General features: G+C 40.6%; 1 protein-coding gene across 1 annotated transcript in view; it reads left to right on the top strand.

Moving 5' to 3' along the window:
• The window catches only part of TMA16 (translation machinery associated 16 homolog), a 75681-nt gene extending 57678 nt beyond the window's left edge, over window positions 1-18003 (top strand). Inside the window, exons 6-7 of the mRNA XM_059721294.1 lie at window positions 14084-14126; window positions 17307-18003. Coding sequence (XP_059577277.1) covers window positions 14084-14126; window positions 17307-17445 — 182 coding nt within the window. The 3' untranslated portion in view covers window positions 17446-18003. The remainder of the gene's footprint in view (window positions 1-14083; window positions 14127-17306) is intronic.
• Window positions 18004-24522: the final 6519 nt, after the last annotated feature.

Genomic DNA, 24522 nt, shown 5'->3' with positions numbered 1-24522 from the left:
AGGGGGTGCACTGCCAATCTCAGGGAGTGCATGTGCATCTCCTACGCATTGCAAATGATTTGTATGCTTAAACTCCCCAAACACTTTTTCCAGTGCTAAGACTTTTACAGCAATCCTGTGAAATGAATGCCTGTCTATGGCCTAAAACATTGAGGTCAAGTATCTGTCTAACCAGCTCTTGAAAATTTCCAAGGATGGAGATTGTTTAGGGAAGCTGCTCGAATGTTCAACCATCCTCATAGTGAGACAGTTCTTCCAAAGCTCTGGCCTAAATTTGCTCTAACCTACATTTCTTCTAATGCAATTTGAGGCCATTGCTCTTAGTCATGTCCATTACAGCCACAGAGAATAGTCTATCTCCATCCTCTTTATATCAGCCCATCAGGTATGTGAAGGCTGGTGTCAATTCTGTCAGTCTTCTGTCTTCCAGACTAAATAATCCTAATTTCAGTCTAATAAATTATGTGTCCTAGGCCTCTAATCATTTTTATTGCTCTTTGCTGGACTTTTGCAATCTGTCTATATCTTTCTTTACTGTATGCACTATAAATTAGATACTATTTACCACTATTGCTAAATAGAGCAGAAAGTTCTTGATCTGCAAGTGACAGTCCTGTTAGTACAATTCAAAATGCTGTTGAGATGTATTTTTTTGCAGCAAGAGTATACTGTTGGCTCATATTCAGTAAAAATAGGTTGGTCCAAAACTGTGTGTAGACTGGAAGCGTCATGAACGTCTATAGTGCAGTTTTGTCAGCAGTTTTATCAGCTAGGAAGGGGGCGGGGGTGGTTCTCTTTTTTTCCCTTGCTTTTCTATGGTGAAAGGGGAAACACTGAAGAAGTGGAAAATTGACATTTTTTCCCTGACTGGAATTTAAATTGTCACCCCATAATATATTTGGCACAAGTATTTCTAATATTGATAGAACTATTTTACAAGTACTTTAGCATTATTTAATCTTCCCACATGCTGTGGTTTGCATACAGTAATGAAGAATTTGCAGGTGCTTAAAGTTAAGTATAATATCAATCCACCTTTCCCTCTAGTCCCTTTTTATTTGCATGTCTTTATTCTCAGACAGCATAGGGAAGCGACTTCTTATCTGTTTTCAATTTCAAATTGCTCAGCTGCACAAAGTCTCTCTTTCACTTTCTTTCTTTTTAAAATAATACTTTCCTAGTCCTTCACAATTTTTTCTCTCTCTTATTGCTGCGTGGAAGACTCGTTCAAACTGCAAAACAGACAATGCTGTTAAATGCACAAAGCAAATGCATTGGAAAAAATAGAGACTAAACCAGAAATGTTTTGAGTTAGAGTTATCTCAATTTTTGCTTACAACAATAGTAAGTTAAAAAAATTCAGCAAGAATAACTTTAAGTTGATGGTGCAACTTTACACGTTAAATACAATTTGGCATCATTCGTTATTTGTTATCACAGCTGCTGTAGGTTTTCTCTGTCCAGGACTCTATCCTCATTCAGAGAAAATTGTTGCTGCTAAATACTGTAATTAGAACGAGAAGAAAAAAAAATGAAAGTCAGCTGGAGAGTCTGTTCTTATGGTTCCAGCTCATCATTATCACTAGAAGTTTCTTTAATGACAGGGAGTATCTTCAAACTGGCTTAATAGTTCGGTGTCTTTTTAACCGAACTCAAATTACTCCTGTCTGTGTTTGTGCCTTTTGCCTTGAAGAAACTTTTTAATATATAATACTATCTGTAGCTCTAAAAAAAGTTACTCGGGTTTGGACACTTTTGTGTAAACAATCATGTTGATGTGGACAGAAATTCTAAGTGATTTTTTTTTTTCTTTACAACTTGGGGATTAACAGACTGAATTTCATTTATGTAAAAGAAAGCATGGTGGCAATTTAATATTTAAATAAATTAGTAATTATAAATTATAATATAAACTCTTCCAGAAATAGTAACAATAAAAGGGATTTCAGTCTTATCTACAAAACTGTATTACCTCAGCAGTAACTTGTAACTTCTAACATCTCCTGCAGTGCCTAACTACTTGTTTACCTACTGGTTTGGGCTTCCTGGTATAATGTGAGTACTTTGAGAATGACAGAAAATATTTTAGGTGTCTGTAAATACTATGAAAAGCCTTTTGAAAAGAGACATCTATGGGATTGAGATTGTGGGTTTACAGCTAAAAATGGCACTAGTAATTACCTCATCCGAACTCTCAGTATTTTAGATAAATGCTTAATTTTCAGTAATTCTCTTATATCAGAACAGAAGCAAGCATACATATCCAAATGAACTCTCAAAGTTTAATTAATCAGAAAATAACTATTTTGTTTGTTTGTTTTTTCAAATCAGTATAGTGTGACGGTCATCTTAATTTTATGTAGAGAGAGAATGGAGAAATATAATTACATTTATCCGCTAAGTGTCGGACACACTAATTTATGATCCAGTAACTACTACTCCTTCCCCCGGCCCCTGGTCCTTTTTAGTTATACTGCTGCCTATCCCAGTGCTCCTCTTTAAGTGACTTCGGTATAGAGATTGTAAGCTCTTCAGGACAGGGGTTGTCATTGACTTGCCACTCAAACTTATTTAGAGAAATGGGAAAGACTGGTCTAGATTATATGGTAATGTGAACAACATATTTGAACAAGACATTTAATGTAGCTAAATACGAGGTTGTACATATAGGAACAAAGACTGAATGGAGATCACATTTAAAACAAGATGGGATACCTGGAATGAAACAACACTGGAGGCAATTTAGTAGAATTCATGTTCGATAACCAAGTGAATTTGAGACTCGCAGTTTAGTGCTATAGTTAACAGCGTGGCCTTTGGATGAGGTCAAATGCATCAAATGCATTTTTTTGTCACAACCATTTGAGAGAACCATCAGAACAGCTGGTTCTCTTGAAGTTTTTGGTGGATCTCTCTTTAAATATATGCAGCTGTGAAAGCTTGCCCTGGGCACGGTTCCTTCAGCTGGAGTCTGTACAGAATGGGCTTTCCCATGCAGCCTGGCTTTCCACCCCACTGTCAAGCTAGGAGATTGCTCCAGTCCCACCCTTGTGCCAAACCCAGTCTCTCAGCCACAGGGGGCAAGTGTAGGAAAGGAACAAATGCCCCCAAGCCTGCCATGCCCACCCTCCCCATGGGGCTTTGCACAAGGCAGGGTCTTTCCTCCCTGTAGCCTGGCTGGGCAATTGCCCTAGCCTCACTCCTGTGCTGGACCCAGCCTTGTTGGCCCCTGTGCTCTCCATGGGTTGGGCTGGGGAGTGGGGGCTTAGCTGCCTAAGCTTTTTGGCAGCCCAGAGGTGGGGCCAGCCAGGTTTGGCTGGAGCAGACAGTGGGCCAGAGACTAGACCATCCACCCTGGAATGGAGGGTGGGAGGGGCTGTGCTGAATGTGCAAGGTATGCTGGGGGACTGCAAAGTATCATGAGTCAGGAGGGGCTCTGGGACAGAAGTTCCATAGAACGGTTTTACCTAAATCCGTTAAGTCTGATACTACGTCCATCCAGGTCTATCTTAAACTGATTTTGGCCATTTTGAAATCGGTTTGTATCCACTGAACTTCCGTTCTGTTACAGGTTTAAATTGGTTTTCGATTAATACCACTTTATGTGTAATTTCTGTTCCTAGCCTTACTCAATAGAAAAATGGGATCTGTTTCCAAAGAGAAATCTTCTTTGTCGTTAATACCTGTGCTTAGGCAAATTTTTCAATCAGAGATTCAAAATTATTTAGAATAAGGGACATGGGTATATATACTTGTGTGTGCGTAAAATTATTAGCCTTGTAAGTAAACAGTTTCCTCTATAATATTTCTGTAGTATTCCTCTTTCTCCATATTTCTTTCTTAGCCATTCTTAGTTTCCATATGTTTCACTTTTTTAAAATCCCAATAATTGTTTCTTTTTCCAAGTACACAGTGTACTTTGCCTTCCATATGGACCTTCTTTCATTATAAATATTTGTCATGCACAAAGTTTGTTGTTAATACTTAGATAGTGATAGGATGAGTTATCATCCGTGATCATAGTAGAAACAGAAATCCTTTTTGGATCCTAGATTGAATATAATCCCAAACATTCTATTTATAACCAAAGCTGTTGGCTAAGATTTTTCAAAATTAGGGGCCAGTGGTTAGGCTATTAAGTCTATAGTTAATCTTTTATCATGCTTATGATGTTTCACAAGTGCTGATCAAGTAGCTGTCTCCACTGAGTTCATTGGGAGATGACAGCTATGTGAAATTTTGTAAAACACGCTACTTATTTAGGTATCTAAATATGTTCTGTGGCCTGCTAGTAAAACAGATGGTTTGGTGATTATTACTGTTAATACAGGAGACTCCACATTTCAGTGTCCAGGAACTAGATGCATGCCATATGGGCTAGGGACAGAAATCCAAAAAGCCTGAGCCTGAATTGATTCAATTTTTGCGGGTTAGTCTAATCCTGCCTAGGCTGAATCAGTTTGTAACTGTACAGACATCCCCTCTGGACTGAAAAAATGCAGGCATGTGCCTGCAGTGGCTCAGGCTAGAAGCCAATGGGTGCTAGAGCAGCTTTCCCTTACACAGCTGAGCTGAGGGGTGGAGGGTGCATGGCCAGGCCCTGGCAGGAGGCTCTGATTAGGGAGGGGTTCTTCCCCCTTACTGGTTGGTGAGGGAGCCAGTAGGGATTTACACAGCATTTATCACCCCATCACCAAAAGAAAAGGATCTCTCATTAATTCAAATTCTCCTTAAACAACTTGTTCCAAGGAAGGAGGGACATTACCAACTACCTGTTGATTAGCTCCAAAGAGCCCTAAGCCTGTCCTGTCTCCCTTTGTCCGGTCTCCTATAGCACAGACTGTAGCCAGCATGTGGTATGCTAGCTAATGCTGAGAGGTGTCTGTAAGGCAGAGGGGATGGGGGTAACAGGAGAAGACAGGTGGACCCTGCTGTACGTGCAGTCTCTGCCAGAGCTGCAACCACGGAGCAGAGGGGAGGGGCTTGCCCTGCTGTGGAGCAGAGAGCCCTGCCCAGCCTCGAGAGCATGCCCGGATGCTGGAGGAGTTTGATATAACTTAAATCAGGTAGGGGGTCTGGGTCAGACATTGCATAAACCAGTTTGACCCAAATCAGTTAAATCTAATACTGCATTCAACCAGATTTATCTCAGACCAGTTTCATCTATTTTCAAGCCAGTTTATGTGCACTGAACATCTGTTCTGTCACAAGTTTAAACCAGTTTCTGATTACTTAAACCGGTTTATGTGTAATGTCGGTCCCTAGCCATGTAGTGCAAAGCTCTCTTATGGCAGATATATCCCACCCTTCCTTGGTGCACTAGACCAAGGGTCCAACCTATGGCCTGCAGGCCAGATCTGGCCCAGGGAGCCATTGGATTTGGCCTGTGGATACAGCATTTGGTGAGGCTGGAGGACTTTAGTGGTGGAGACCATCTCCAATGCTGTGGCAGGGAAAAGTGGCAACTGGGCCTTAGCGCATGCTCGTCTGCCTGCTTCTAACCTGGATTGGGTAATTTTGGCACTCAGCCTGAAAAGGTTGCCAAACGCTACATGAGAAGGCTCAAGGCACAGGATAAGGTCTCTTTCAAGCTTGCATTCATTTTTGGAGGCAAAATGTGGTGGTGTTGCAATTTGAGATACTAGTTACTTTGCTGATGTCAGTGATGCACAGCCATTATTGAACAGTAACAAATTGCCTATCAAGAATGATGGGCAGGCAGGGACACAGGCCCATGTCTGGTACCCCCGCTCCTTTGGGTCCTGGCCTGTTTCCCCCCTCTCTCCCCACTCTTTCCAGTTCGGGTCCAGGCCTGTTCCTCCCTACCGGTTTGGGTCCAGGCCCATTTCTCCCCCAGCCCTGGGCCCATTTCTCCCCTCCCCCTGCCAGTTTGGTTCTGCTCTCCCCCCCTCCCCCCTGCTGGTTCAGGTCTGGGCCCGTTCTCTCCCCCCCCCCTCCCCTGCGCTGTGCCCCTGGAGGAGCTGCTGGGCTCCAATTGTCCCACGACCCGGTGCAGCTGGGGTCCCAGTCACCATGAATGGGCCCCAGCCAGAAAAGGTCATGGGGCAATCAGAGCCCCATGGCTAGTCCAGGGGCATAGCCCATGGCCTCCCGGTCTGTGCACAGGCAAGGTTGGGGCAGCTGTGGGCTTCATTTAGCCTCTGTTCCCTGCCTCTGCTTTGACAACTGTGTGGCGCCACATAAGTCCCACTGCAGGGCGGGCTGGGCTGGGCACCGAGGCACAGGGAGCCGTGCCACACTGTGTTATGGACAAAGCAGAGGCATGGAACAGAGGCTGTGAGCACAACCTGTAGCTGCCCTGCCCTTGCCCATGCACAGACCAGGGAGCCACGCTCCCCTCTTAGCTCCCCTGCGCCGTGCCACTTTGGGAGCTGCAGGGCTATGATTGCCCCATGACCCGGCCCAGCCAGGGTCCCAGTCACCATGACTGGGGCCCTGGCTTGGCCGGTTCATGGAGCAGTCAGAGTTCCACGGCTCGTCCAGGGGCACACGAGGGAGCCAAGGGGTGGCACGTCCTGTCCCCCCCACTCTGGCTCCTTCCGAATGTGGCCCAGTACACTGCTCCACCCTGCACCATCTCCCTGGGCGGAGGCAATTGGGAGCACAGCAGGACAGGGTGTGCTGCTGTGGGGCCATGTTGCGTAGAGCGGCCGCTCCCCTTCCCCCCCGCTGCCTCCTCCCTGCCAGCTGTGATCTGGAGCACACCGCACCATGCCTCCGAACAACAGGTGGCAAGGAGGGGAATGCAGCGGGGAGGGGGGGAGCGGGCATGGTGTGGTGTACTGTGCCACGCAGCAGCGCCCTGCAGCAGCGTGCCACAGGGCCATGCCCGTGCCCTGCAGCAGGGAGTGCCCCTCAGCAGGTAGTGCCCCATGGCAGGCAGTGCACCACGCTGTGCCCCTGACCTGGCCCCTGACCGCTGCCTTCTGTCTGTCTGCCATAGTCTGTCTGTCTGTAATAGATTCATAGATGTTAGGGTCGGAAGGGACCTCAATAGATCATCGAGTCCGACCCCCTGCATAAGCAGGAAAGAGTGCTGGGTCTAGATGACCTCAGCTAGATACTCATCTAACCTCCTCTTGAAGACCCCCAGGGTAGGGGAGAGCACCACCTCCCTTGGGAGCCCGTTCCAGACCTTGGCCACTCGAACTGTGAAGAAGTTCTTCCTAATGTACAGTCTAAATCTGCTCTCTGCTAGCTTGTGGCCATTGTTTCTTGTAACCCCCGGGGGCGCCTTGGTGAATAAATACTCACCAATTCCCTTCTGTGCCCCCGTGATGAACTTATAGGCAGCCACAAGGTCGCCTCTCAACCTTCTCTTGCGGAGGCTGAAAAGGTCCAGTTTCTCTAGTCTCTCCTCGTAGGGCTTGGTCTGCAAGCCCTTAACCATATGAGTGGCCCTTCTCTGGACCCTCTCCAGGTTATCCGCATCCTTCTTGAAGTGTGGCACCCAGAATTGCACGCAGTACTCCAACTGCGGTCTGACCAGCACCTGATAGAGGGGAAGTATCACCTCCTTGGACCTATTCTTCATGCATCTGCTGATGCATGATAAAGTGCCATTGGCTCTTCTGATGGCTTTGTCACACTGCCGACTCACGTTCATCTTGGAGTCCACTGGGACTCCAAGATCCCTTTCCACCTCTGTGTCACCCAGCAGGTCATTCCCTAGGCTGTAGGTGTGCTGGACATTTTTCCTCCCTAGGTGCAGCACTTTGCATTTCTTCTTGTTGAACTGCATTCTGTTGTTTTCTGCCCACTTGTCCAACCTGTCCAGGTCTGCCTGCAGCTGTTCCCTGCCCTCCGGCGTGTCCACATCTCCCCATAGCTTTGTGTCATCTGCAAACTTGGACAGAGTACATTTGACTCCCTTGTCCAAGTCACTGATGAAGATATTAAAGAGTATCGGTCCAAGGACCGAGCCCTGCGGGACCCCACTGCCCACACCCTTCCAGGTCGAAACTGACCCATCTACCACGACTCTCTGGGTGTGACCCTCCAGCCAATTCGCCACTATAACGTTCTGGGCCAGCCAATTGCAACCCACCCTATGGACCGTGCATGTGCAATGGGCCTACAGTGTAACAGGCAGACAGACAGATGAAGGCTTTTATTATACTAGAATTTTGTATATATTTTATATAACATTCAGTGGCTTGAATGATGATTATTTGTACCCTGAATAATAAAACAGAATGTACCCTGTGCCAGTATACACCCTCTATATACTTAGCTTATTTTCCAACCACTAATTTGGTAAACATTAATCAACCTTCCATATATATATATATATATATATATATATATATATATGAATATATGCAAGCACTTAAATCCTTGGATTACTTTATTGCACTACTAGAAACAAGATTCATTGGGCTCTTGATGACTTTTCTCATTTTATTCTACAGAAATTAATATGTTATTGGTGCAATAAATATGAATGACTAGGCAATATTTTGTAATGAAGAGTATAAAATGATCAGGACTTTATTTTTTAAATCACATTAATATCCAAACCTCTCTGCGTAATTCATAACGAAGCAGACTTTGATATTAGAGTCTTTCAGGAAATAATTTTATTTAATGCAGCCTTCTACTGGACTATCTTGTGTTCACTTATGGGAAAAGGAAATATTTTGAATTGGTCAAAATGATAAATAATAGGAAAACCAAGACAGAAGATTTGTTGTTTGTGGTTATAATAGTAAATTTATCTGAATTCTGGTGTCTTCTGTGATTGTATTTGAGTAATGGCCTATTTCTACAGTATGTTACTGAGTTGTATATTATAGCCTATGGTTAGTCTCTCCAAGTTAACATAGAAAATATAATTTTAGGAGGCAGATTTTTTAAATGAAAGTTTTAATAAAAACAAAGCAAAAATTGTTTAAGCTTTTGCTGATCTCTGCTTTGAGCTTTACGTGGTGCCAGGCTCTTCCATCTTTTGAAGTGCTCAGAACTCTTTACCAAAAGGAAGGTAAAATGTTGAAAGTTTTCTCTGCTGGGCAAACACCTATGCAGGGAAAAAAAAAATCTGATATTTTACCCCCAGAAACTTATTTCACTGGCAATCTGCACATATTTAATGACACAGAATTTTTTTTACTGACATTTTTTCTTTCACTTAAAAAAAATATCTTGGATTGGCAGTCCTGTGTGACTGCAGCAGTGGTCTTACCTTATGCTGCCCCCTGCAACTCTAGTTGCACTCTTCACTGTGTTGCCTCTCCCAGCCCACCCCACAGCCTGGCCCCTGCTGACCCTGCTCCCTCTGTCCTAGCATGGACGCTTCACCCACTGCCTCTCTTCCTCCTGGTCTACACCTTTATCCTGACCCCCGCTCCCTGTACCTTCAGTGGGTGTGTTTTTTTTGTGGAGTGTCCATAAATTTACAGATAATTGGCAATCCTGTATTTCACTGAATTTGCAACTAGCCCATCTCTAGGTTTTCTGTTCATCTTCATCCAAGATCACACACTTCTTACAAACTTAAGTTTGTAAATTCACTAACATTTTATAAGAAAATTAGGAAATTCATAAAAAAGTAAAGTTTTTGGCTGGCAAATGGTGGAACAAATTTGAATGAGAAATATATGAGCTGCAAATCTTGGTTTATCACGGAGAATAACAGAGAGTGGGAACTTAGAGACAGTGTTGTGTTATGTTAAGTGGAGCAAAAGTAAAAGCACACCAGATCAGCAGTTGTTAGCTAAGCTTCAGCTCTCTAAGGTCTCTTTGTGGTTTAATGGATAAAACACATTCTCAAAGCAGCAACAACAGGGTAATTTCTTGGTGACAGAAACAGAATTTTAGGATGCACTATTCTATGGTTGTCCTAATTTAGTACACATTTGGGATGAAACCAATCCAAAAGCTTCTGATCAGTTTATTTGAACTGCTGATTCCATGTAATATAGCAGTGGTTTTCAACATTTTTAAAGAAGTGTACCCCTTTTGGTGGCTGGGGGGCAGGGGAAAGCTTGCACACAGTGGTTGCCACCACCACCCGCTGTGTGCAGTTCTGCAGGCTGCTGACAGGCCTTGCACGCAGCCTGTCAGCAGCCCGCGGAGCCACATGTGTGACTAGCCGTAGGAAAACAATGTGCAGCAGTGCCACGGGGCAGTGGGCAGTGGTGTGTGGCGGCGCTCCATCCCCACTCACATGTGCATATCCCCTAGGACCTTTCCAAGTACCCCTAGGGGTATGCGTCCCCCCATTTGACAACCCCTATAATATAGAAATAGTCACAGTGCCCATATTTTTAAAGTACCGTATAAATATAATTTACTGATTAGCATAACCCTACACAATAGATTTAGTGCACTACTAGTGTTTTCTTTGTTGCGTAGAAGCTATGTGAAAATACTACATTAATGAGGATGAACATACCTACAAGCCCAAATTTTTTAGCCTTAAAAGAAAAATGAAGTTTTTTATTTCCCACAACACTACACGTGCAAAGCACAAAAGTCTTTTGTCTTAACTTAAAACTCACAGAAGTTTTATCTGGATTCAGCAGCTCAGGAAGTAATAGCCTGTCATTTAGGTACAATGACTGCACTTGAGGTGATCATGAAATGTATAGGAAAAAGCAAAACTTGTCCCACACTATTGCTGTACTGTCCAGAAAGGCTTAAAATATTCCCTTGCTTGTGGCAAATCGGAAGCTTTCCCAAATGAATGCCATCAACTTGTAAAGAAGTAAGCTTTAAAAAAAAATTGAGTACTTTTTTCCATGAAGAAAATCTAAATGTGAACTAAATGTAAAGTAATGTAGGTCTGCAATCTGAAGTTTTCAGGCACTTCTAATGCCTTTTGCAACAGTTGTAGAGAACCCTGTGGACAGCAAATCAGCTGACAAGAATTTGGTAGATTTCACTGGTATGAACAGTAATAGAGACGATAATTAAAGCTGTTCGGTAGGAAGCAAGATTCAAAAGCAAGGGTTGAAAAGACTAAGAAGAATACAAAAGAGTCTTTTATAGTGGTCAGGATATATGTAGAAGAAGAGTTGTGGGTAACATCCAGTTCTTTTCCAGACATATCTGATAAACTGTAACTCTGATATGTGACCTTAATTAAATGTAAGGGAAAGGATTTTTTTCAATAGCAGACTGCCCAACTACAAACGCAAAGATGAATGACATGTTTCATGCTGCATTTTATCTTGGGGAAAATAAGATACATAATTCAGCATTGATAGTATTATGTGGCTTATTACCTTGATACTGAGGAAAATTGAAAGGTGGACAAAGACAGAATAGCTTCTGACTTTCACTTCTTGTTCAGGGTTTGAGGACAGTATAAGTGCCATCTGAATCAATGTGAGATTTTAAAGATATGAAGTGGTAAATTAGATTTAATGCTAGAGAGGTAGCATACTTCTTGGTTGAGACATTTTGCTGCCCCTTAAAACTGAATAACTGTTTCTAGATAGTAATGAGACATTTCACGCTTTGCTGAAACTTCAAGGCTGCTGAGCATTAGCATTTTTCTAAATTGCTCATTGATACTGATGACATGAAGCAGGTCACCTATAAGATTTCAGAAATGGTCAAGAAATGACTCTGAGTCATGTCTGTGCCTCAGAGTAGCTAGCTTCCCATTCTTGGACAAACTGTGCACTAATTTCTTTACCTGGTACAGCCTTTTTGAACCCAATGAGAAGGAACAGGTAGGGACTGGGTAAGAGAGCACAGAGTTTTTTCCATGTAATTTCAGATGGTGACTAGAAAATCCACTTTCCCAAAGAAAGGCAGCTTCCATTTTTTCTCAATTGCATAAAGAGAGTCCATCATCAAGGTACGCCACTTGTTTCCTGCTCTGCTCATTTGGAGAGGTGACTAATCAGTATAAAAGCCTGCCTGTTAAAAAGCTGTTTCTATTGATTTGTGATTGAGAGAAAATTACCTCAAGGCCCCTGCAGACATTATATTTATCATGTAATTAACGTGTTCTGCAAATTAAATAGTAACATGCTAGACATTCAAGCAATAAATCACGCGATAAAATGGCAAATCTACTTAAAAAATGGCAACCTCACATCCAAGAAGTTTCTGATTGAATGTGGGTGAGGGAGAGAGGAAAAGCAGCTGGCTCTTCCAGCAGCAACGAGCTGTTAGGGAGAATTGGGTGCAGCCCTGTCCCCGCTGCCACTGCGTAGCGAAGCCTGCAGGCTGTCTGAGAAAGTCTGTACAAACACAGTCCTGTTGCAGCAATGGAGACGGGGCTGCCTGAAGCTTTAAAGGGGGCAGCTAGTGCTTCAACATCGGCAGCCCATTAAAGCATTGGGAACTTTAAAGGGCTCCCAAGTAGCCCTATACTGGGTTCAGCTTGGTCTCAGGCTGCCCAAGAGCTGGGAGCTTTAAAGCATTCACAAGCCTGTCTTTTGAGTCCTTTAAAGTTCGTTTGGGGGAGGGGGGTGCAGAAGGAAGCTGTGGTGCTTGCCTTTCTGGCAACCCTGCTGCTTTCCAGCCAAGAGGCTTTGAACGTGTGGCTGGTCATAGCATTTTATTTTTAGTAGCACTACACATTTTGTGATGTTATAAAAAATGTTCGGCGTTGCCCCAAGAGAAAGAGAATATCTCAACATCTTCATAGAAGCATAACATTGTAGTTAAAATTTACAGTTGCATTTCTTTCAAAATACAGATTGCAATACTGAAAAAAAATAGTTTGTCAACAATAGTTTATTGCTGTCATTAATAATGACTTTGATGACTGTTATATTAGAATTGTAGTAAATTAGATGTGAAAGTGGTCATCCAGTCCAACCACCTGCTCAAAGCAGGATCTCCCCCAGCTAGATCATCCCAGCCAAGGCTTTGTCTAGCTGGGTCTTAAAAACCTCCAAGGATGGAGATTCCACCACCTCTCTGGGTAAAACAGTGGTATGCTCCCTGACCCTTGAACTAGCATATCTCAAGTTCTTGAGGCAGGTTAGGTTCATATTTGGATGGAAGGAAATGGTACGCTTCACAGCCAGGAATATGTTCTCTTTTATCAAGAAAGCTGTATCACTCCATGAAAACACAGTATTACACATATTTGTTTACCTTGCAGTTTCATTTTTGTTAACATTGTACTACTCTTGACATTGTTGGAACTATGTCCAGAATTGCTTATCTGTCCCTTGCAGAGAGCATTTTAGGAAACGATTTTCAAAAGCATATATCCCTTTGTAAAATGTGACTTAGAAGCCTAAGAGCCAGATCCTATTCTAGCATTAGGCACTGAACTAGGCTCCTAAGTGTGTTCATATCCCACCCTGCTTAAGTCCAAGAAAAAATATGTTATCTCATCTACTTTTATAACATGCCATCATCTTAGCCTTAAGACTTAAGTCACAAAAAAGCAGAGAGCATCCACCTTTTGTGTTGAATCTTTTTCAAGGACTTAAGCAGGGAAGAATAGAATCACACGTAGGTACATAAAGCTCATATGGTGGGGCTTAGGACCTGGGCCTAAGTCTCATTGACACTTAGTGAAATTAGTTTTCTGAGCATTGGATCCTTTTGAAAATGATACTCTTCCCCTTCAGTCCTGTTTAGTTTATTTAGACTGAGAATTCTGTGGAGCAGGGGCTGTCTCTTTCTGTGTGAGTGTACAGAGGCACAACAGGCCATGGATGCCAGGCACTAATGTAATGCAGGTGATGCATTTAATCTTACTCCTGGTCTTCAAACTAGGCATTTGCAGCTTCCTTTTTAAGGATCGGTGGTTTTCGAGCACTTGCACTTTTGGATAGAAAGTTGTTGGCTGTAGAATTTCAAAAGCTAATACAGAACCACAGGAGGGTTCAGGAAAAGCATGCTGGTAAAAATCACAGATTCTTTCCCCTGCGTTATGGCAGTGGGAAGAAGAGTCTGCTTCCTAGACTACTTCTCTTGGATCTCATGAGAATTTAATCCCTATTTTCATTCCTATCTGTCCTTGTATTTCAATTTATCAGTATAGGCCTTTAGCCAGCAGACAACTGATGCTGCTTTGATTTTTTTTTTTAATGAGCATTGTGGTGGATAATACAGAAGTTAATGTGTTCATTTCTTTCCCCATTAGAAATCCCTGACTTTGTGAACAGCAAGCATCTTAAAATTTTCAGGTGAGTTTGTGTTGTCATGTTTAATCATTTATATATTCTGTGTGCACCTAACAGGACATTGCTGGAAACAGGATACTGTTTCCCCCTTCAGCTTCTACTTTAAAAAAAAAAAAAAAAGTACCCTCCACAAGTATTGGTAGAATTTCTTTTGTTTGAAGGAAAACTGATGAAATACTGACAGTATACTTAATAAGTCATTTCTTAGCAACCACAACCTAAAAAGTATAACTTGCTAGCTGCTAACAAGTAGTTATTGAAATATTACAAGGTTTAAAGTGCTTAGACTGTTATGGTTGAGTTCTTGTAACTTCAGTGACTAAATTTTAGGTATTTTCAAACAAACATGTGCCTGAAATTCCCTGTCTGCATTTCTAGCAGTTCATATAGCAAAACAACCTAGGGCTATGCTATAACGACAGACATGAGGGATCAGATTTATGGTTCTGAGAACTCAGTAAGGAACACAATGGAGGCAGTCTCATTTGGGAAACTCTTCCAGATAGTTATAGAGAAAGCATTTTTTCTACAACTGTGCCTAGAGAGTCGTTTTTTAACCAGCCAGACAAACTAATATAGAGGATCAAGACACTAAGTTTAACAGTGAATGGAAAAGTGCGTTAGCACTATTCCTACCACTCTCTTCTCTGTCCAAAAAAGAGGCTAAATAGTAATTCTCATCTCAGTTACCCTATAGCAGAGTGGTTTATGTTTTGTATAGTCTGGACATAAACTTAAGTAAGCCAGTTTGAGTTTAGAGTTCAGTCTTAAGTGGGTGCATCATACAAACTCTATCTTTAAAAAAAAGTGTTGTATTGCTTGTGCACGGAGATTATTGTTTCCATTTTCTAAGGTCTCAACATAATTGGGTTTTTATATGGCGTAAGATATCTATGCCAAGAGTGTAGTAGGCTTCATGATTGGCTTTTTGTAGATGATAGCTCTTAGGAACTTGCATTGCATGGGTCTATGATATTTAATATTTTTCTCTACAACTAGTTCTTCCATAATTAGAGCTTTCTTGTAAGTTCGTTTGATTCTGGTTGCGAGGCAGTAGACCAGATAAAACTTAGGTTTGGTTTGAGATGATTACTCCTATGTCCCTTCATAAAATTAAATCCTTAAATCTGCATTTTTAGAGGTACAGAGTGAGTAGTAGGTGTGCCTGTAATAATCATGCATTAATTGGTTAAATGGTCTCAACTGAGCATGATAAATGAGCATTTTCCCCATGGCAATGTAAGCCTGTAATGCAAGTAATAATATCCAGTCAAGGGACAGGCTATATTTATCTAGCAAAAATTATAAGAAGCCTTAATTGGGTGACGAAGTGAATTACTTGCCATACCTCAGGCTGTTGTGGCTATAAGGAAGGAAGAAGCTTTGGAGGATTTCCTCCAGGTGTTAGGAAATATGAAGTGTTGTGTTTTTACAGGGGACTCTGCAGAAGTAAACCCCTCCAGCTGTTGTCTGTTCAGATTGATTTACTGTACCATGATGATTGTGATAGAAGTGGTCCGTGGATTTATTACCTTGTTAGCACTGTCTTATTAAAAATGATCAATATATTTGCTTTTGCCCTCAAGAAAAATAAACTTTTATGTATAATTATTGTACTGAAGCATGGATTGTGTAACTTTTACACCGGGCCTAACATGTGACAATTAAATGAGTCCTTCCTCATGTATACAGCCTGTAGCTTTTAAATTTAAATTACAAGTGCTTTGTATCTCCTTGAAGTCAGTCATACAATATTTCTCATAGATCATAACAAAAAATTGTCTTCTGGTAGATGTAAAATTAACTGCACATGTTGAGTTCCTCATATTGAGCAAGTGGAGAAGCTCATCCAACTTGCACATTTATTATTTTACGTACATGAGAGTCGCATCTGTCATCTTTGAATCCAATTGACTAAAAGTGAGCAATTCTACAGAATAGAAATTGATTATGGGAGTGAAGTGAATTGTGAGCTATGTAGATATGTAACTTTTTAACTGATTTAAAGGGAGAGAGAGTTGTCACTTGGGAGGTCATATCAGCTGTTGTGATGCAGTCATTACTTCATCATGGTTTTAAAGAGGTACACATGTACTGAACCACTGTAATTTTAACCCTGGATCTAACAGAATTAAAATTATAACAGTTTTGCTATATTTTTAGCTTATAACAGGTTTTTGGACCCTAATACAATTGGCATGTATATCTGTACCCAAATACTCTGGGGGCTTTTCAGGGTCACTTATCTCCTAGAATCCAAGGGCACTTGACAAACTAGATGAGTCATTTAATAGACCACCAAGATGCCTTAGGTATTTTACCCAGTCTCTGCAGTAGTGCCATATATGCATTCAGGAGAGGGAGAAAAGAACATTTTATCCATGTGAAAACTGCAGGTGGAATTTAAATCAATAGTGTGATTTAGAAAGACATACACAGTTGATTTAGCATTTGTGCAGGGATGCTGAGCTCTACTAGTCTTAAGCTTCTTGGCTTGCGTCTCATCCAAAGACAGCATCCCCACCAACCCCTATCACTATGCAGGGAGAAGTAGAAACTTGGGAGGGAAGAATTACAACCTCATAAATCGGGAGCACAACCTCTTGCAGAACCTTGGGTTTTTCTTAGGCATATACAGATTTGTCTGAGATTTTTAAAGTCACAGACTAATATAGTATCCACACAATTCCTATAGTGTTGCATAGAGTAGCATGCATTTTAACCAACTTTGTTTTTTCTTTTTATGGTCTGCTGTATTTGTTCACAGATTTACCCTGAGATTGTCTCTCTGCTGATCCTAACTCAGCACCCCACTAAGCGTAATGATTGGCTACCTTTTTCCTGGTACTTTCCCAGCAATCTTCTCTCACAGCTGAAGAGTCACTAGCTTCATGTTATTTTCAGGTCCCTTGTTGATATGCTATGCTTTCTGACAAGCACCCTTTCACAAACATGAGCAGCTGAATGGAGAGAGAGTGGCAGGGGAACTGGTCACACCAGACCCACCTGCAGAGGTTGGAGACTAAAACTGCTTACTCCAGCAAGCCATCTTTGATTACAGAATTGCAACTCTACTCAAAGGGTTTTCAGGCAGGATATGCAACCAAGCAGTAATTAATTCCTCAGGGTTCTGTATTTTAATTGTTAGTAATTTCTGTGACATCACTTTTGTCCCCCTTTAAGAGAATGGAATGGTGATCTGAAGAAACTGCCAAACATTAAAATGAAAAAGTTGTCTGCCAAAGATGCCATGTGCAATAGGACTGACGAGGCAGATGTGGAACCCAAAGAGGAACTAGATGAAGCAACAGACCTTGGCTAATGATCACCCACTGATTCTGGAGATGAAACATCTGAAGGAGAGACTGTCAGGACCTTTCTGTAAATGTCACTAGAAGCAAGAATAAAGCTAGGATTTTACTTGAGAAGATCTGTCTAGCTGAATTATTAGTTAATTGTTAGGCAGCATGTTGCCAGATTCTGGTGCTTCTGGTGCTTACCTGAAACAAAAAGCAACAAGCAAAAAATAAAACCCTAGGTTTTAATCATCCTACCAGCTCTTCAGCTTGGGAGCCCATTCCTGGTTGTGAGTGGGCGAAAGAATCCTCTGTCATCTGTTTTGGCAGCTGTGGAAAAAAAGGCCCTAGGTAGTCCTTGGATGATATAACACCATGAGAGCCTGGGCTATTTAACTTTATGAAGCAGTAAAATGATGTTACACAGTGGACAACAGTTGCTGGCAACTTTATCCATCTTCAGTTGCACCATGCTGGTTTGGATGATCGTTGTTTTCAGATGTGTACAGTTTTGTTAAAGTTTAATGATGGTCTCATGATCATTGACAAAAGAAAATACAACCACATTCTTTTTGTGTGTGTAAGAGACTTTCTTGATTTGGTGAAAATGTGGCATAATGAGCGTTCATCTGATTGATATACCATGTTTACATGCATACCCCACACCCTTTCTCCCAAAACGAGCCCTCCAAAAGCAGGGTGTTTGGCTTAAGCAGGACTGCTGATTTTTCTTTACTGGAATAGAAGCATACAGATGCTGTGCTTTAATGGCTGATTCCTTTCTGACCCAATGAGCAGAAAGGGCAGAGTTCATTGTTAAAACCTCTCTGAGCTTCTATGGAATTTGCTGTAGCTAATGACTGAGCATTATAGCTTGTGCCTGAAGCAGCAGTTAAGCTGCTTTAGGGTGAGGTGCTGCACGCAGTTTGTAGTAGTTTGATGAGGCTTGCAGTCTGCAAACAATACTTTATTTACATGGCCTTACATTCCTGTTTGTGCTGTTTGCTGCAGATACTAATGTGCCTTAGTCATGATCATCTGGCCCCCTAGGCTTGGGGCAGAACCCTGTTTTTGACCAAGATAAACTGCTGCACCAACTTAATCCTGGCAGAGCAATTTAACTTGCATTAATAAACTTCCTGGTGAAGTTAAATTAATACAGCAGTGCTGAAACCAAAAGAAGTGTATTCAGATATCAGTTTATGTGCTTTTGATAAATCCCTTTTAAACTAATTTAACTTAAAACCAGTGAAGTTTCTTTGTTTTTAAAACTTTTGTTGTACTTTCAAGGACAGGAGTAGAATTTCCACAAGAAAGTCATTCTATATTTTTCCCAGTGGGGTGAATAAAAGCAGTAAGACTTATTCTTCCCAGAAGGCCATGTGAAAAGCAGATATATTTATTTGTTAACATGCCAAAGATGGACAATCTTGTTCACACTTGTAGACATTTACAAATAACAATTTATTTTCATATCAAGTTTCTCATTTGTTAGTGAAGGTTTCCTGAAACCACCATTTCTTTTGCTATCATTTAGACTTCATGTTCTTCCTTAGGTTACTGCGTGGGTAGATGAAAGGAAAGTTCTCCAGATAATGAGGGAAGCATTTTAATGCTCACACACAAAAAATACTATGAAACAGCAGTATATCTGCTAAGCTATCTGTCCCTGTGTGTATCCAATTCATACTGACCAATACAAATTTGTATTTGTTCAAGTAAAAGAAAGAGATTTTATTTGAGTTTGCACATCAGTTTATCAGGTAAATTTTCACTTCAAAGCTTAAGGATGATGATGGAAGAGGGGGCAGACAGGAAACATTTCAGCTTGATTTTAAAATTCCAAGGTTGAGATTTCTGGGAGGGGTATTCCTTGGATTTGAGATTGGGATCTTTTGAGAGAGAAGAAATGAATATGGAATCCAATAATGTCATTGTTACAGTTATCTTTCTAACAAGTTCTGCATCTTGAAACCTGGAGGAAGAGGAATGCCCTGAGGAGGCTCTAATGTCCTGGCAAAATTACACTGCATTTTAAAAAGAAATCTGCACAATAGTTGCCATTAACAATTCAATCTTGCCTTTTTCTGATATTACCACAGGAGTTCTATGCTCAGTATCAGGAATATCATGAACTTGTTGCTTGTTTAGCATCAGCGATTGCAATCATTGTAAAGTTAACCATTGAATACTGCAGCTTTGCATTTGTAATTGGTGGTATCTGAGAATAATAGACGTGTTCTTTCACTCTAAACTGGCTGTTTTACACCTACACGTCTTTGATTTTGATTATGTTTCTTAAGTACTTGTTTTTAATGCTAAGTAACCATTCAGTTGTGAATTTTACAAACTGTTTTAACTAGGGTGACTCAAAAAAAGTTAGTGTGCAAAATATCACACAACGTGTAACACTTGAAAATAGTGTATCATGCTAAATAACATATAAAAAATCATCTTTCTTTCCTTTGTATACTAGGAATGATATCTGCATATTTTACTACTAACTGAGGTGCATTTTACTTTGGCTGGTCTTGAAGAACTGACATGGTTCTATGAAAACTTAGTGAGAGTTAGAAAAATCAGGCTTTTTTTTATTCAAATAATTTGGATTCATAATTGTATAATCTCTCTTCATGTAAGACAAAACAGATGTAAAATGGCAGTTGAGAGAATCAATCATCACAAGGGAAGTTTGTATATCAGTTACAATGGAACTTATCCTTTGTTATAGCTCTATAAAGGCAGGAACAAAGCAAAAATGTCAGAGCTAGTACGACATTGTCTATGAATGATACACTGGCTTGGCCCTTGCTTTCTCATGGTCTTCTAAAGACGAAGTCATAAAGAAAGGAGAGAGGAACCCTCACATGGAAGAACAAACAGGTATTAAGAGACTTCTTTGTGGTTCACTAGTATCTTAACTCTTAAGAGCTGTAGCTTCAGTCCTGATCAGTGAAGTTGGACCACTGATAACTTGGGGACAACAAAGACACCTGTTCCTCATCCTGGCTATGAGTATCTAATCATTTCCTCTCTTGGTGTTCTACACAAAGAGGAAATTAAACATCACATCAACTACTTGAGAGAAAAAAGAATAAAAAAGTATTCAGGAGAGTGGCATCTGAGGCTTTTGAGGTAGCGGGTTGGGTGATGTGTCATTTACCCATCAATGGATTTACTGGGATCCAGAATCTAGCAGGGAAACTGAACTCTTACTGCAGGTTATACAGACACAGGACTTACTGTTTCCTCTTTCTAATTACCAAAAGTATGACTAAGGCAAAACTATTTGGGCAAGCTGAGATCTTTTATTGGACCAACTGCATGGTTGGGAGATATTTTAGACAAGCTTTTGAACACATAGTGTTCTTTCTCAAGTCCGTTTTTGCTTGAAAGCTTGTCTAAATCTCTTCCAACCATGCAGTTATCACTAACTCCCCCACCCCTCAATATCCTTGTCTCTTGCACATTTCTTGAACTATCATGACTACATGTCTCCAGCACTACCACAAAACTAACTTTATCTTTTGCCATTCACAATCTTCTTCAAAATCAAAAATCGAAAGGTAGATATTACCCAGGGAGTTGCTGGTTATTCAGTTATGCCTCTCCTATAAGGAAAATACGTTATGAAGACCAAATTTTATACTCAAACCCAGAAAAATTAAGTCTAATCATAAGAATATGAAAAATACCATATGTGTTCATGAGCATCTTTTAACTTTGAGAAAGTGTTCTGCAGTGTGATTATCTTCAAGTGCCTTTTTCTATGTCTGATTTAATAGAGTGTTGTTGCCCTACATAGATGCAATGAAAAGTCAAAGCAAATCTGTAGAGTGCTTCCAGTTAAACCTTAAGATGAGCCTAAATCTCAGACCTTAGAATCCATGCCATAGTTTGTCCTGTCCAGCTCACAGCAGCGGGCACAGTATCATCCTCTTATTCACATGGAAGAGGATTTCTTAGCTGGATCTTCTGTACTTTGCAAAGCCACACTCATGAGAACTCCCTCCTGGAAAATACATTTTGATTAAACCGAGCTCAGCATCTTCATTATCTCCTGTCAAGGACTTGTCGATTTTTTTTTTTCTTCTGAAAACTGCCATCTCAGTTACAATCACTTCAGTCTAATCAGGGCATAGCAGTACTTCACCTCTCATTAGGGCAAAATCATGTTATGAGTTCGCACAGCCTTTGTTCCCAAAATAAACCTGTTTCAAGAAATTGTTTTGCTCTCCAACTTTTCCACCTCCATTCATAATAACTGTACAAAAATATATCACACACAACCGTCACATACTCATGATGTTGGGAGAGAGTTACAAATCAATTTTCAATGCAGTGTCAGTTGAGAAGAGCGCTGACTGATCTGCAACCTCCATCATACATAAAAATACTGCTATGGTTTAAGTTGTTTTTGTTTTGTTTTGTTTTTAGAAGATTAAACTGGTACATTTCAGAAACTAAAATATAGCCTTTTTTTCTTGACAAATATTTAAAAATTTACACTCATTCATTTAGCTCCAAGGATCCTCCAGACTTCAGGTTCACATCCAACATATACAATAAGAAATGGCGAGATCCAGCTGGTCACAGATGTTTTTCTCACATCAGTTACATTTTACAAATTAAACATGCAGTTCTCTTAAGACACTGCCGTTGGAAGAGGGGACCTGTGTAGCATGTTCATCCAATAACTGATATATTAGGAAAGCAAACAAACTCACAGATGGAATTGACACAAACTTTCTTTCCTTCCTTATTCATCTTTTAGTTCCCTTTCTGGAGAGACACTAATATCAGATGTCGTATACTAAGAAACTTGAAAACTTTCCTGGACAAACAGTTGGCAAATGTACTTTATCTGAAAAATTCCTTTCTTCTAGTAGTAAAGTCTGTAGAGCGAGTCCATTGAGCCTAGGGATTATAGTTCTGCAGATGACATAACTTCTCTTTTCTCTTTGGACACCAGTGATTGTCCAGTAATGGAGTATAACATTTGAATTGCTTTGTAACAATGACCATTTACATAACTACCTTGAGATATCTAATGAGGTTGTTTGTTGGTCTAAGGACATAGGTGAAAAAGGTTCTTTGGGTAGATGTAATATCTTTTATTAGACCAACTAAATAGTTGTAAAAATTGTTCTTTGCAAGCTTTTGGGCACAGATGCCCTTCTTCAGGTATCTGATAAATTTTAAATTCAAGCTTAAAGTTATAAGCTGTACCAAGTAGCTATGGAAGTATTTGCAACTGGCTGACTTGGTTTGTTGAAAAACAGGGGTTTTACTTCACAGCCCAGCTTGAGCTTTTTTCTAAGTAACTGCAAGCATCTGACCCATCATTATGGATCTGTGGAATTCCTGGTAGAAGAAAGGAATTTTTCTGGTAAACTGAGACATTTTCCTAATACAGGTCTTGCACTGCTATTTTAAGCTTTTTTTTGGTGTACTTTAAGCTATTTTCTGGTGTAGCTCAGATACTGGCCAATTTTCTATAGTAAATAAAAAGTAGGTAGTAATTTTGTAACTGGTTTCCTGTTAAACATGAACACGATATTATTTTTTTTAGATTATTTTTACTTATACATCTGGGCCAAAATAGTGATCATTCCTTGCTCTAGAAACACAGGCTTATTCTGCTGGAGGATGAAGCAAGTAAGTGTTCTGTTAATTTATCATCTTTGATATATAGTCTATCAGCTTTTGATTTATGGTAAATGAAGAGGAAGTAGAATGTTCATTCAAAATGGTAAGGTTGTAATTTTTCCCTCTGGAACAACCCATGTAAATAACTGATGTAATAACCTAATTCTTATACATATGCTGTATAATAAAGTTTGTCTCTATTTTGTAATTTCAGAAACAAAAGCAGCAAAGCTTCAAGGCAAGACTGCACTTGCAAACATTCCTCCACAAATTCTTGTCAGCTTTCTCTTAGCTTGTGGCAGATGTTACTTAAAATTTTTCAGGTCCCATAGCGAGATTAATCCCAGATCGCAAAAATCGGGCATCCTGACATGCCAGACTTTCAAGGTATGGTGTAATATAACATGCAATTGTTGGGATCCAGGCGCACATATGCTGGGGTGTGGGCTGCTGGGGGTCAGGGAGCTCCCTATGCTATGAACCTTTCAACCCAGCATCAAGCTGCAGTATGGTTTTAAATGTCCCCAGGTGGGAGGACACATTCAAATTAAAGTGCAATATAAACCAGGCACAATATTCCACATTCTTCACTTACCATTTTTGTGGCTGGTTTGCCATTTTACAATTTATTGCACAATTAACATGTTCATTGTGTGATAAATATAACATCATCCAGGGTCCACAGCATGATTTATTCCCAGCAGGAGGGCTGCTTTCCTCAGGTTTCCTTTTAAGTAATTTTCTTGCATCTGGGGCCTCTGACAGACATTACACTTAAGGCACGATTAAGTAGTGAGCTGGCCATGTATTCATTCAATTAATGGTGTAATAAAATGAGGAATAAGCTGTAAAGTTGTTACACATATTTTGTGTAATACTTTTGTGACTTCCTTTCACACCTTTGATTGCTATGCAACTGGTCATGAATTCAGTTAAAGCGCTGCTTATGACAAACATTCAGGTAGCCAACTAAAGGGTAAGAATAATTTTATTACCCCCTTGGAAGCCTTATTGTCTCCACTGTAGGAATGGGGAAACATTTACACGTCTCTGGAAAGTGATCCTATTCCTGTATCTTTAGTTGGGTAATTGAGAGTTGGTTGCAAACTGCCCCTTGGTCCTCACAAGGTGAAATAGAAGTCTGCCCTGAATCTTATAAAACTCTGCATGCCTGCATGTGTTGTAAGTTGGTTTCTTACATTCAGTTTAAATCTCTTGCATAAAATAAAAAGGACTAGGTGTAAGAATCTCCTACTTAAAATAAATCTTCAAGTAAGTATAGCAATGTAAATTAATATGCCCTATAAAAGCACTTATTTTTAAAAATATGATATACATTTTTGTTACTGGTAAGGTCGGGCAAGTAGGTCTTGTACTTAAGTTGATGTTTACTTGCCAGTTAGTGAGGCAAGTTTATATACGTCCTACTGTGTCTCATTCTTTCAAGTAAGTTA

This window comes from Alligator mississippiensis, chromosome 2 (genome assembly GCF_030867095.1).
Source record: "Alligator mississippiensis isolate rAllMis1 chromosome 2, rAllMis1, whole genome shotgun sequence".
In the NCBI taxonomy this organism is placed as follows: Eukaryota; Metazoa; Chordata; order Crocodylia; family Alligatoridae; genus Alligator; species Alligator mississippiensis.
Note: the sequence above shows the minus strand (reverse complement) of the source record. Positions and strands in the feature narration are given on the sequence as shown.